This window comes from Maniola jurtina, chromosome 14 (assembly GCF_905333055.1).
Source record: "Maniola jurtina chromosome 14, ilManJurt1.1, whole genome shotgun sequence".
Classification (NCBI taxonomy): domain Eukaryota; kingdom Metazoa; phylum Arthropoda; class Insecta; order Lepidoptera; family Nymphalidae; genus Maniola; species Maniola jurtina.
Window position 1 is genome coordinate 11,990,480 of NC_060042.1, and position 14,394 is coordinate 12,004,873.

General features: G+C 38.4%; 1 protein-coding gene across 1 annotated transcript in view; it reads left to right on the forward strand.

Moving 5' to 3' along the window:
- LOC123871817 (unconventional myosin-XV) overlaps positions 1 to 13,063 on the forward strand; it is a 144,167-nt gene extending 131,104 nt beyond the window's left edge. The window contains exons 24-32 of the mRNA XM_045915796.1: positions 5,383 to 5,641; positions 5,841 to 5,995; positions 6,446 to 6,584; positions 7,721 to 7,849; positions 8,235 to 8,459; positions 9,075 to 9,353; positions 10,087 to 10,272; positions 10,834 to 10,996; positions 11,424 to 13,063. Coding sequence (XP_045771752.1) covers positions 5,383 to 5,641; positions 5,841 to 5,995; positions 6,446 to 6,584; positions 7,721 to 7,849; positions 8,235 to 8,459; positions 9,075 to 9,353; positions 10,087 to 10,272; positions 10,834 to 10,996; positions 11,424 to 11,440 — 1,552 coding nt within the window. The 3' untranslated portion in view covers positions 11,441 to 13,063. The remainder of the gene's footprint in view (positions 1 to 5,382; positions 5,642 to 5,840; positions 5,996 to 6,445; positions 6,585 to 7,720; positions 7,850 to 8,234; positions 8,460 to 9,074; positions 9,354 to 10,086; positions 10,273 to 10,833; positions 10,997 to 11,423) is intronic.
- The last annotated feature ends 1,331 nt before the right edge of the window (positions 13,064 to 14,394 follow it).

Genomic DNA, 14,394 nt, shown 5'->3' on the forward strand with positions numbered 1-14,394 from the left:
TTTATAATGGATAATATTTGATTAATTAACAAGTTATTATCAATAAAAAAGAAGCTAGAACATTAATAAAAGCTAAACGTTATGACTAACGACCTCAAGGTATTACATTGGCGCCTGTAAGCAAAAACCATGTTAATGCTGTTAACAGACGATCCAACTTGATTGGCTTCCACCTCTTTGGCAGAACTGTTAACTACTCCTATCAGCTAAACTTGAAGGCTTACATGATTCGTAACCCCGTAAACAATACTATCCTTGGAGATATCTTTATTTATGGGACTACGCTTTCCTGAGCAGCTTTTTTAAAATAGTTTTTTTTGTACAGAAATGTAGATCGTATGTAGTAAATGCTAGATCGATCGCTGGAAACTGTATTCGATCGCTAAGAGACAAAAGATATAATCGTTACTAAGCAGCCTCGCGTGATAGTAACTAACAACTTAAATATGTATATACTTGTGCTAATCAGTTATCTATTATAATGAAAATAAAAATCGGTCTACTTTGGCAGACCAAAATTAAAAATTACACTCCTGATTTTGTTAAATTGAGGGAAAATTAAACTTCATTTCAATGATATCTATTTTTAGTGACTAATATCTGTTTTAATTATTTTGTCTTATTCCACCAATTAAACTTAAAGTAGATTGCAGCCTTATTCTAGTTGGCGACACCTGAGCCAGATGTATGTAGAAATTCGAATGGACTAGCTTCTGCCGGTGTTTTTACCAAGCAGATCACACAAAACGTGGTTGGCACCAACAAAGTTGGGGCGTTTGTTAACAGCATTAAAATGCAAAGTTATTCGTGACTCCTTTCCGTTTGGATACTTTCGCTGATTGGCGCGAACTGCGTTCAGTATCGTATCAGCGGTCAAAACAAAATGTCGGTTCACGCTGAGGTGCTGAACGACATGTCGGGTGACAGTTTGTCAGAAACTGGCGACGCCGACGACGGCGACGGTGACGAAATCAACAAATACCTGTGAGGTTCTTTTATCAGTCCACTTTTGTTTTTTTTTTTTGGAGGTATTTAATAGTGTCGCGATTGGTTTTTGTGAAGTGATTTTTTAATCGAGCAATTCTTGTCTGTATTTCTAAATTGTAGAGCCTTTAAAACGTTTCAACTGAACCAAAATTTAAAACTAAATAATTACTTAAATATAAAAATACAATTCGTAAACTTCAGTGCGCGCAAATCTGCGCAAACGCAAAAGTTACATAATCACAAAAGAAATTAAAATGGATTACTTTATTGTATACTCTATATCCGTTGAAAGTTGCTTATTTAAATGAATTCACAAGTTAAAATTAACAAAGACACTTTCTTTTAATTTTTCATACTTACCATAATGTCCATTGTTCAGATTACCTTTTTTATTATTAATTATTGTTATTGTGTGTTGATCTGCGCAGATTTTTTATGTAGTGTGACTCTACCACAGTCAGTGGTAGGTTCCTGGCCACATAACTAGGTACATACTATACGTTTCAAATATAAACAACATCGGCAATCGGTATGCTATAGGTATTTCATCAAATTCGTTTGAAAGCATATGAGCTCTTCTCAGACCAGGGCGCGTTTGGAACTTTCGTTTTACATAGGTAATTATAACCGTTATCGTACATCTCGTACCGTACCTACCTACTCGTCCCGGTTATTATCACTAACATCTCATAATAATCTTCAAACCTGCAGGTAAGTTAAAATAGTAGGTACATACTCTCAAATGATTAATTACGACGCAGAGGTGGGCAAGGGGGCGTTTTATTTATTATAGTTAGTTACTATCTATAGTTACTATAAATACTACTACTATGAGTACTATTGATAGAGAATAGAGCCTGGAATGCGGGCAAGTGACCATTGAGACGGGGACCGAATCCATGACCTTTCCATTCTAACTTCCACTCTCTTGACCATGCAGTGGCGACTGAGCATTTAAGCTTGTGGCATTTTACCCTCGAACCATCTACTCGGCTTATTTAGAAGTGAGTGAGTGGGCAACTTAGACAAGGTACCAAGTGTAAATAAAAAATTTATAACACCCCCGACAAGTGAAGGTTACAGTTACTAGAAAAGAGCTGATAACTTTCAAACGGCTCAACCGATTTTCTTGGATTATAGCTAAAAGAACACTCTTGATCAAGCCACCTTTCAAACAAAAAAAACTAAATTAAAATCGGTTCATCAGTTTAGGCGCTACGATGCCACAGACAGATACACACGTCAAACTTATAACACCCCTCTTTTTGGGTCGGGGGTTAAAAAGGCAAAGGTACTTTAGGTCGATTCCGGAAAACCGGCACCAATCATTACCTATTACAATCGCAATTGTTGTGATTGGCTGAATTTACCTATGGTATTCATGTTGCAAAAATGCATTGTAGCCAATTGTGAACGAGTGTCCCCTATCTATAACTAATTCCATATTCATATAATATTAGATTTGCAAGACATTTACGGTCTTCATTTAAATCGCGCATTATATTATAACAGTTCATGTTCATAAAACACCAAAGAACTCAATATAATAGAAATGTATAATACACTTTAAATGACTAAAAACGCAATTTTCATAGTTCTAACACCGAATTAATTAAATATTTAATACCTGCGGCGCAACTAAGTAGGTACCTACTTTAATAATTACTTACCTACCAATTACATCAAAGTGGTAATCTCCAATTTCATCCATCATTGATTTTCACATTAATTATTCCGATACATTTTCATCCCGAGAATGTCTACGTACCTACCTATCTTGAGATGTGTATATCAATGTGCATTACTAAAGAAAATAGTAATTTCTCGCATGTTGTTTCTGGTAACAGTTCTATTATTCAAGAGTTGTTTCTCAAAACACAGTCCGACCGGTATTTTTGTAAGTTTTGCCCATTGCGAGGTTTATCTAGTCAAGTTTTAAGAAGAAAGCGGAAGTTTTATAATGCTGAATCATCAGTTTTTCAAACTAGTAAAATATAGCGGCGTTTAAATGACGCCCGGTTACTACTGCTACCGTTTTACTTCCGAGTCATTATGTACATCCATCATCATGATTAACCCATCGCCGGCCCACTACTGAACACGGGTCTCCTCTCAGAATAAAAAGAATAATGCTTAAGACGTCCCCCTCCTACTTGGGTACTTTGGAGGTCGGGGATTCGATGCCAGGTTTCGCCTTTTACCTACATCTAACTTTTCGGAGTTACTCGTATATGCGTTTTGATTGCTTTAACAGTGAAGGAAAACATCGCGGGGAAACCTGTTGGTCTGAGAATTCTCCACAATGTTCTCAAAGGTGTACGAAGTCTGCCAAGCCGCACTTCGCCAGCATTGTAGTCTATGGTCTAATAAATAAAGCCTTCTAATTCTGAGAGTGATCCGTTCTCAGTAGTGGACTGGCGATGGGTTGATCATAGTGGTAGGAAACAATAAGCTCTTGCACCTATAGCAGTGATAAAAAATTAATAAATGCGAAAAAATGCATTCCCACTGGACACATTGAGCAAGAATCGGTATTGTAACAAGTTAGTAGTTTAAACCCTTCCGCCATTCGAATACATTTGAACACAAATCGGTTACGCCTTATAAATGCTAAACATTCACATGCAACGTACGGTCAGCAACAAAATATTCTAATGAGCTTCAATCCATACAGCTAATTATTGCATATTATCTATCTACTTGTATTCCTTACTTAAACTATACCTACCAGTTAAAGCAGATTATTTTACGCAAAACTTTATATTTTTCTGTATTTAAGTTATTTGTATAGTAAGCGTCCTTTTCCGCAAAGAACGAACATTTTGAAGAAATCAGTGGTGTTATTTCAAAATTTTCCGGAATGTCAAAGTATCAAATATTTTGCTATCTTTCTTGATATTTTTTGACCACGAAAACAACAAAACGTTATTCCTAAAACATTTGAAGCATCAAGTCTTTTGAAGATTTTTTTTCTCGCACCAGCTAAATAATTGTTTACCAACTTATTACACATTGTACAGCATTCAATAATGATATAAATCTTAAATCTCAGATGTGTGCTTCAGATCATAATTGTAACTATTATTCAAACAGCAAAGAACCTTAAAAAATTGATTCTTTCGTAATCAGTCTATTTTGCTTCTGTCTGTACAAGCTATTTGTATAGTACACACCCGTGGCTCATTTTAATTGTCGTGAATAAAACAACGCGGATATAATGGCTAATTGTTCACGGGCTCACGATGTAACGCACACATAATGGTTATGTTGAAACGCGGAAATGTATCGATGCTTTGGTGTTTTGGCGGGGGCTCATCACCAGCGTCTATTGCGTAGCGATAAAAATGCCCCAAATCAGAGGGCTTTCCCCATGGATTTAAATTACAATCAATTCTAAATGTCCGGTTTAAATCTTAAGTGATCCTTTAAGGATTCCTTTTTTCCTTTTGATGTACGGAACCCTAAAAAGATGACGCGATATTTCAGCAAGTCATCAAATAATTGATTATTTAGGTATTTAATCGCTGTCAGCGAACCGCGATGATAACGCGAAATATAACATTCGAAAGCTGGTTATTTAACTGGACTCAAGTTAAGTAACCTCTTCAAAACGCTTGCTTATTTATTTCACTTTTATACCTTTTATGTTTTCTAAATTTCGCACTTTTACTTGGTTAAGTAGGGCCGAATATATTAAATCCAATAAATGTCTCTATTCTCTAAATACCTACACCTATTATGCAAGTTTACATACATACTCTTATCAGTTCAGCAGTTTAGGCGTAAAAGTAACACACAGATAAGAGATACTTTCTCGTTTATATTTATAATACTTATTGTATAATTAAGAATCTTTCTTTGTTACCGATTGTAAACACTCAAACGCTTGTCTTAAAACAGTTAAGATTTTGCACGATATGATACGGTTGATCTAACACATTTTCTTTTTCTACGAGATGTAAACTTTCTTGTGAAGGCGCGAAATTAGATTATTCAGAGAATTTCGTTAGGAATACTTTTTTAGATAGGTCTAATGTTTCGAATTTGATAATAGTTTGGGCAAGTACAATCCTGATAGGTACCTGTTTGATTGATAGCCAACGTATGACAGGACATAGAGGATCTTTGATAGGAGGAAATATTGCTTATCGTACTTCTATTGTTGTATGAAAGCTTAGAAGATTGTGACCTTGTTGGCAATATAAATTAAGTGTCCTTGTTGTTTTTGTTTAATTTTAAGTTTTTAGCACTAAATAAATAACAGCTTAAGCCGAAGGTCGCCTTAAAAAAATATTAGAAAGCAAATAAAATCTATTCTGTACTGTGTGTCGAATGATAATTTCGAAATGGATACAGTTACAAAATAACAAACTAACTTTATGTCTTTTTTCACAGATTAGAAATCCTTAAAGCCGATTCGTCGCTCAAGAGCAAGGCGAAACGCAACGAATGGACATGGAAGGCGCAGACCGACGTGGTGAAATGGCAGGCAACGCCCCTACGAGCCCCATTGCTTCGACTGCCGGCGGCTTTGGCTCCACCCGCGTTGGAGTGCTTCACGTGTATACGCGCGTACTGTGGCGACCTGCAGCCGGCTGAGAGAGCGATACATCAGGATATGACTGAAGTTAAATGCGTTTACACCGTCCTTATGGTGAGTTTTATCAGCAAATCATCATTATCAAGCCGTAGACGTCCACCGCTAGACATAGGTTTCTTGTAGGGACTTATGTCTAGTACATAAACGTAAAACTCCAATTATAAGTTAAATTCGTCAATTATTGCCCTTATTTCCTTTTTTCCACCACAATCACATTTGATCCTAAAGATATTATAATTTTGCTTTTCCCCAGCATTGCCACTCTGTGCCGGAGCTGCGTGACGAGGTATACTGTCAGCTGATGAAGCAGACGACGTCGAACCGCTCCCCCACTCAGGACTCGTGCCAGCGCGCCTGGAGACTCATGTCCATCCTCGCCGCGTACTTCACTTGCTCCGACACCCTCAGGTATTTCTACTTTCTTTCTCTTACTTTTCAAAAGATCAGTTTTATAAAAGTTCTGCCCTTGACCGTGATGATAAATAATGATACAGTCTAAGATGAAACGAATGAATCTGGAAAAGGAGTCTTGGCAATTGTTCTGAATGGCTCCAATAAATTTTTGAGGACCTAAAGATGCCATAAGTATGATAGAAACCGTCAACCAGACTAGACTTACACCTACTTAGAAAATAAAGTATTAAACAGACTCAACCAAAAACTTAATCTCTGGCTAGTCCTTTGTCCTTGCGGTTTTTTGTTGTTCTTTCTGTTCATCATTCTTAAAAATTTTGAAAGGTTTCCAAAGTTTTACAGCGGCGATAAGGTCTAAGTTTTGTCTAGGTCAATATTTGCAGAGATTATCATAAGGAAATCAGTTTTCCAGTGATGTATTGCCATTTTATTCCTTGTTTCCAGACCATTCCTCGTGGAATACCTATCAGCGGCCGCAGCGGACAGACGGAGACCCTGTCAAGGTACCGCGGCCGTGTGCCTCGCCAACTTCAGGAAGACGCTGCGATGCGGGGGCAGGAAGAACGTGCCCAGTGTTGAAGAGGTAGGACGAACAATACCTTGAAATTATTGCATTGTGGTAACGTGGGTAGCTTAGCATCTATTGTATTGTGATGTGAGAATAACAATAGATTGTTTGTAGATTGTGACATTATTAACGAAAAATCCGTGTGTTTGTGTTACGTTTGAAGGCTCGTTGAGTGCGTTAGTAAACGCTTTTGTAGCCGGATCGATCTTTGGTTCAAAACAGCGGAAACTTGACGTTTTTCCTGATACACTAAAATAATGTTGGTAATAAAACTTCCGGACTAAAAATATTATGCTCGGCCTTTATCCTGTACTCTACTCGTACAAAAATCTAAACGGCCAAATTACCTACTTGTTTCTTTATAAGAATTTATACTTAAATTTCTGTCACAAAATTTGCCAAATCACTTTAGAGAAGTTTTGTCATCGGACGAGGACGACTGAGTCTCGATTTTTTTGTGCAATATCAACTTCAATACAACATCTCATAATTGAGTAACAGTCTTTTGAACACTAGATTGTATTTTAGCTCAATCTTAGGAACTGTCAATTATGCAACCACAATTGCAACTATGTAACTACTTTGATCTTTGGCACTATGCACTAACTAGATAATTTGATTGCTGTGCTGCCTTTGCCCATGACTGGTAGTGCAAACTGATTCATCATCTCATCGTCAATGTTTCTTTGCGACTTGCTTTTTGTGGGTCTATATTATGAGCAGTAGCCAGTAGGTATACCAATGCATGGTCTTCCAATGCCGGGTCACTTTGTACCTTTCTATAGTCATCATCATCATCACTTAGATTTAATTCAGGCTTCACGCAAAAAAATTCACTATTTTATAATTTAGTATCACATTCCTCATCATCCAGGGTTCAGACCCCTTCCTATTGTGATTCCTATCGCCCGATGCATACGTATCGCATGCCACACGTTATTCGTAGGTTTTGGCGAATTATAGCAAACTAAGCTTGTATTTGCCTGTGATATACAGGAATTCCGTAGTATTATGGGAGTAAAGTCTGCTTCTATTCAGCAGAATGCTTCTTTCTAGTTAGTTATCATCAAAAGGTCGCTGCGCCTCGACTCCACTCTACATGTCTGAGTTGCACAAGGTGTACAGGATTTAAAAGAAAATGAGTTCGGCAGGTCACAGCGGTGTCTGCAGGGCGGTCTGCGAGGCGCCAGCTGTACAGGCTCCCCGGAGGAGCGGAGCGCGTCGTCAATACACGATGTGCGACCGTCGTGCAGGACATCGTCAACGAACTATGCGAACTGGTGAGTATTACACAAGAATAAGAAGAAAATGTACTAGGGGGCAACAAAAATATTGAGAAAACTTATCCTTATGAAATTTTTTAATTTATAATTTCTGAATTATCTCTGGTGGCATAATGGTGCCGCTAAGTGATTCCGATACGATGCCACGCATCACGATCAGGGGTAGGTTTAATGATACTGCTATACGCTTTCCAAATTAACCCGCTTTCGTCTTAGACTCAATTTCAAAGATATTAAAGATGACGCCGATTTTATTTTGTCTAAAGCATAACTTTTTTCATGATTTGGTCAGCTATATTTTTGAATGACATAAACCTATATAATTGTTACTTGACTATAATCAAATTTTAACGCAAAAGCAATGACTCCATGATTTTTCCAGATCGGCGTAACAAGCGAAGCAGAACGCGCGGAGTTCTCCCTATACTGCATCGTGGCGGGCGACGCGTTGACCATGCCACTGGCGGGCGACGAGTACGTCCTGGACGTCACCACCGAGCTGCAGCGAGCGCACCATCCCTTCTACCTCATCTTCTGCCGCTCCGTGTGGCACCACCCTCTGCGCTCCGATGCACCGCCGCTCTATACTGAAGTGCTCTTCAACCAGGTGAGTGTGCTTACATTATTGTCAGCTGCAAACAGCCTAACCATCCCTTCTACCTCATTTTCTGCCGTTCCATGCTTCACCACCCTGTGCGCTCTGATCCACCACCATTAAAGTGCTCTTTAGCCAGGTAGTACCGCGAGCCTACTGCCTCGTAGGTCTAGTCACTAGACTCTAGTGACTAGTTTATTCGGCTGCGAATCATGAGCTCCAGACTCGGATCAAAAAAAACTTGGATGTCGAAATTTACTCGGTAGCCCGAAATTGGAAAGTTGGGGACACTTATGACCCCACGCACACTTAATATGGATCTTCTGCGTACGCGCAACGCGTAGTATGCGTTGAGATTATCTGTCATGGTCCAAATGCGATTTGGAAAACAGTATAGCAGCAGGCTATGGGGCGATACCTACAATATTTTGAGCTTCAATACTTCAAGATTTTTGAGAGTGTATAATTATTATATAGGTAAACCACAACAATCATCTTAAGGATATATAAAATTTATTACTCATTTGTGGTTGTTAATTTGGAAATTAATAGAATATAATCAGATCAAGGGGGGGTTTCGACATCAATAATCAGATCCGGTTTATATTATAAATTCCTTATTCACAGGTGGCCCCAGACTACTTAGAAGGTCTATTACTAGTACTGCCTGGTGGGGGCGCTCCAGCAGCTGGCGTGCTTCGGGACGCGGCGCTAGTAGCTGCTTTACTCCATCGGGCGGCTGGTTTACCCGACGCTCCGCACCCGAGGGATCTGAAGTTCCTCCTGCCCAAACCGTTATTGGCATTAAGGGAGCCCCGTCCGGCCAAGTGGGCCTCCTGGGTATCTGCCGAGTGGCCTACAGTAAGGACTGTTACCCCGGCTGCAGCCAAATCCAAAGTTTTACAGGTAAATTCCTTAAATAGTTACGAAAATTATGGTATATCAGAGATTTTCTTTTGAAATAAACTTCCAAATAATAATTTAGTGCGTCTTCGGGGAGTTTTGTGAAGTATTTACTCAGCGCAAAAAGTTTTCCATACACGAACAAATGATTTAGGTTAGTTGTGTTTTGTTTTACGTAAAAACGCAGCAATAATAGTTGCCAGAAATTTATTTTAGCCATTTCCATAGCAAGATGGGTGCGTCCATTTTAAGCCAAAAATCAGTTTGACTGTCCAGCGTAGACATGCATTCAGTATTCTTGGCACCATTCCACGCGGGCATAATTTGTACATTAGGTAATTAGAAAGGTTAAAAAAAATCTGTAAGGTCTAATATCAAATAAGTATATTCAGGCACTTTATCTATTACTAGCTTATTCCCGCGACTTCGACTGTGTGAACTACAAAAATTTCAAACTCCTATTTTACCTCCTTAGGGTTTGAATTTTCAAAAATCCTTTCTTAGCGGATGTCTACGTCCTAAAATCTAAATGCATGCCGAATTTCAGCCCAATGCATCCAGTAGTTTGAGTGTCTGTCTGTGCGTTGATAGATCAGTCAGTCAGCTTTTCCTTTTATATATTTCGATAATACCGCGGATATGGTGCATTAACTGACGTTCAGTGCCGAGGAAATCCAGGACCGGGTCTCCATCGACGTGTTGATAAATATTCAGAGTGATGGTGTTGTTGTGTCAGGTGCTGTCTCGCTGGCCGCTGTTCGGGTCGTCGTTCTTCGCGGTGCGGCGCGTGGGCGGCGCGGGCGCGGGCGAGTGGCGCGAGTTCGTGCTGGCGCTCAACCGGCGCGGCGTGCACCTGCTGCACCCCGCCACGCACGACACCGACACGCATTGGCCCTACGCCGAGCTCATCTCCACCAGGAAGGTACGACTGACGATTCACGGCAAAAAAACTATATCACTAAAACTACAAAATAAGGCAATTTATTTATTAAAGTTATTGGCACTGGATTGTGTTTAGGTAGTATAATAATAACGCTAAGTTTTTGCTAGCGTTCTGGTTACACCCTGTTTAGTGCATACATTTTGAGAAAAAGACACGCCATATTTGGTCTACGTGTCAACTGTCATGTCAAAAGTACGATTTTAGTCCTTAATCTTAGGCTAAAACTCGGCTGGTGCCTTGTCACATTAAATTCACTTGAGAGTCCTCAGCTTCGCCTCGTCCTTCCAATATTACTCGGTCGGTAATTGCTTTATTTTCGTCCTGAAAAGTACTATTATTTATAAAGCAAAGGTAAATCTGTATGGTACAGCATGTGTAATGCACCACCCGCCCTCCCACTGCTGCCAGCCCCAAGTATCACCACGCAACACCACTCAAATCTACCAGAACACACTCGACGCACGTTTCCTTTACAATCCACATTGCCTTTGCAAAATAACGCCTGCTTCTATACAGGCTACTATATTATTTGTCCGTCAGGTGCGGTCGGAGGACGGCACGCTGTTCCTGGACGTGAAGTGCGGCTCGCTGCTGCAGCAGCGCGTGACGCGGCTTCAGGCGGAGCAGGCGCACGAGGTGGCGCGCCTCATCCGCCAGTACATCGCGCTGCAGCGCGACCAGCGCGACCAGAGACTCGATACAGGTACACTACCCTCAGTACCAAATTTTACTTCTCACCAATTTTGATAGTATTCGAGAGTCGAAACAAAATAACGGTCAAAGTAAAACGGAACTAAAAGGCCTTGATTTAAAGTCAAAACTTAAGCATTAAAACATTTACTTCAACGCTAAAAACTCAATGTTTCAACAACTCTCTTTCTGCAACTCAAAATTTCAACTCTCAAAAACCGAATGTACACCAATGAAATACAGACCGTATTGCTTGACTTTAAGATATTAAATACATGAACAATTCGTACGTATTCGATAAGATTTCTAGGCAAGTAGGTACATCGGTACTTGTAAATCGATACTTCTAAATCGGTACAATGAACACATCGATACAACTTGAAACATGACTCGCTTTCATAATTAGGAGACAAACATTAAATTATTTCAATCTTTTTCAGCTTTCAGCAGCCAGTGAGTGGAGTACACAAAGACCAATGGACTCAAGCAAGCAAATGTGTGCACACGCACATTAAGTAATGTTGACACATCAATAAAATCCGTCCTTTCTGATCTGATTGTGGAAATATGTACTTAAAAGTGTTTAAGTTAATTGATATGAAAAAGAGATTAAAATGAAAATAGGATTGCTGAAATTAAAAACTGTAATAACTGATATTTTCTATTTTCATTTTAGTCGTGTTTTATTGGAATATTGTAGAATGTTTTATCCTGGGATAGTTAGTCTATCTTATAGCATAGAACCATATACTTATAATAACATATATTTTTGATAAAATATACTTGCATAATCGAATAATTAAAAAAATATTGAATCATGCAAATTATTTCCAATAAAGGAATATTTTGATAATGGCAACTCTGTTGTTACTTGTTACACTTTTTTATAATGCTCAAAACGATTAGAAATCATCTACATATTTTAGTAGGTACCTAATTACTATTATAATTGCATATAAACTTATTTGTTTTAAAATAATGCAAATAGCGCTAAGCTATGCTATATTCATAATAATATTAATAATATATTACACGAACATTCCAATAAAGAAATAGATTATAAGTATAAAAATAATTCAGCAATTTTGTTTATGGAATTCATATTATTTTCTTTTTCCGTAAACAAAATTAATAGATCGTAGAATATTATGTTTAGTTCTAGTTACTACCAATTATTACATTCATTAATGTCTTCCTTCATTTGTATGGAAAAAGGTGCTATATTTAGAAGTGAACTTTAAATTGTAACCAGGGGCTCTATTATATTTTATTCCGTTAAAATAGTACTAAATACCTACCTACCATGAAATAATATTAGGGTTAAGTCACAAAATTTGTTACATTACCTAATTAATTAGAAAAATTGGTAAAAAAAATTGGTAAGTATACGGTAGGCAATATCTTATTGCCTGTATGGAAGGTATATTAATCAATATCAGTACATACCTCCTACATTAGAACAAAAACGCAACGATTTACGGTCCCGGATACATATTAGTATAGGGTTTATAAAATTACTGCATCCTCTGTAAACAAGATCTTATAAAACACTTTTTGTGATTTTTCGTAATTAACGGTCTTTAAAAATGAATTAATTTTAATGCAAGCCCCTGGACATTTCGTAGAATTTAAAAGTATGTCTATAAAGCTGTTTTACGCTGAAGCAACAACATGCAACAATATGGCATGCTACAAATAAAATATTAATATTGCGGCCAGTAGCATGCGGCCAGTCTATTTTGTGCCAAGACAACATCGTAATTCTTGCTGTAGAATTGAAATATTTAAGGTACTCTGACGACTATTGGTACACTTTAGCTAACTTACTATAGCATGCAGCCCTGTGGCATTCCTCAATGTCGCACTGTATTGCTCCGGCGTAAAACAGCCTTAACAAATCTATATTAATAAGTAACTATTTAAACAATGTATTTTTATCTAATTTCCCAAAGACCACGGGCGGTCGGAGTCATGTCTATTTGCATATAAAATGAGTTATTTCGTTGTCATGTAATATATTTAATAAAACGATGTATGAATATATTGTAGATACAAATAAAATTTTATTTTTCAAATAATATTTCGGTATTTTTATTTATTGGGTCCTAACTCCTATAATTAGGTAAGTATTTGGCACTCTCTGTTTCAACTTGCATGGTAGGTAACATCCTGGCTGTTAAGTTTTGGTTCGCTCTCTCGTCTGGCTTTACAAAGATTAGCCAATGTCAAGTTTGTAGTTATTTGTAACAAGTTAGAGAAACTTTACAAGTATGGACCCCGTCTGTGCTGGCGCTCGCCGATACGCACGGCACCCCCTTAGCACGGTAATGGTATGTATTATTACCGTGCCCTTAGAGCGCTTTCCAGTCAGTTTTCACAAAAAAAAAACACTCCAAAAAGGCAGAGCACACCCGCCAGGTAACACCAACACAGACGAAGTTCAAGATTGTCTGTATATTCGTCATTACGTACCTATGCATTCGCATTTAAGCGCATCGTTCATCCGATTGAGTTGAGTTCAGTGACGCGCGAGTGCATTGTAAGTTGTAACGCATGCCAGGCAACAGCTAGTAGTTGTAGGTAGGTACAGCTACAGTATCCGGCAGGAAATAATATTGTACATCAAATTTTAGAAAGAGATGGCGGTTTCGAAAACGTCACAACGTCAAAATGAGTGACAGAGACAACGCTCTACGATGCCGAAATCTCTTTCTAAAGGTCGGTGTACTTAAAATATTTCCTGCAGGCTACTGTACGCACTTATTATTTTGTACTGTTTCATTTTCTATGAGAATTTTCATACAGATAAATATTAACCTACCATACCTAACCACTTTTGGTCGCTCATTGTTCTCTAGATTATATTTTAAAGTTACCTAAATCCTATTACAAAAATTATTATTTAATGTAGTGGTTTCTTATACTTACATACTTTTTATACAATAGGTACTTATGTACGTCCGTCCGTGACACTGCGCTGAATATGTGCAGGGAATCGCCCTTGACGGCAATCTCACCTGGTGGTAAGGATGATGCAGTCTAAAATGGAAGCGGGCTAACCTGGAAGGGGTACAGCAGTTTTTACCTACACTCCTTTAGTTTCTACACGTCGGCATCGCAGACGCTAGATCGCTTGGCGGCACGGCTTGGGTGGTAGGCTGATAATAACTAGTCACCCACCAGACCAGACCAGAGACTTAGGATTACGAATTATAAAATTCCAAATCACTAACAGGAATCGAACCCAGGACCTACCACTAAGAAGACCACTGTGTCAGGGAGGTCGTCAAATGTATTGGTAACAACGTACCTACCTATTAAAGGCTTAACCATTTGTATGCACGTCAATTTTCTTTGTATTTTCAATGCCATGATTATGCGCGACGCGCGATGGTGTTAACGAAACATAAT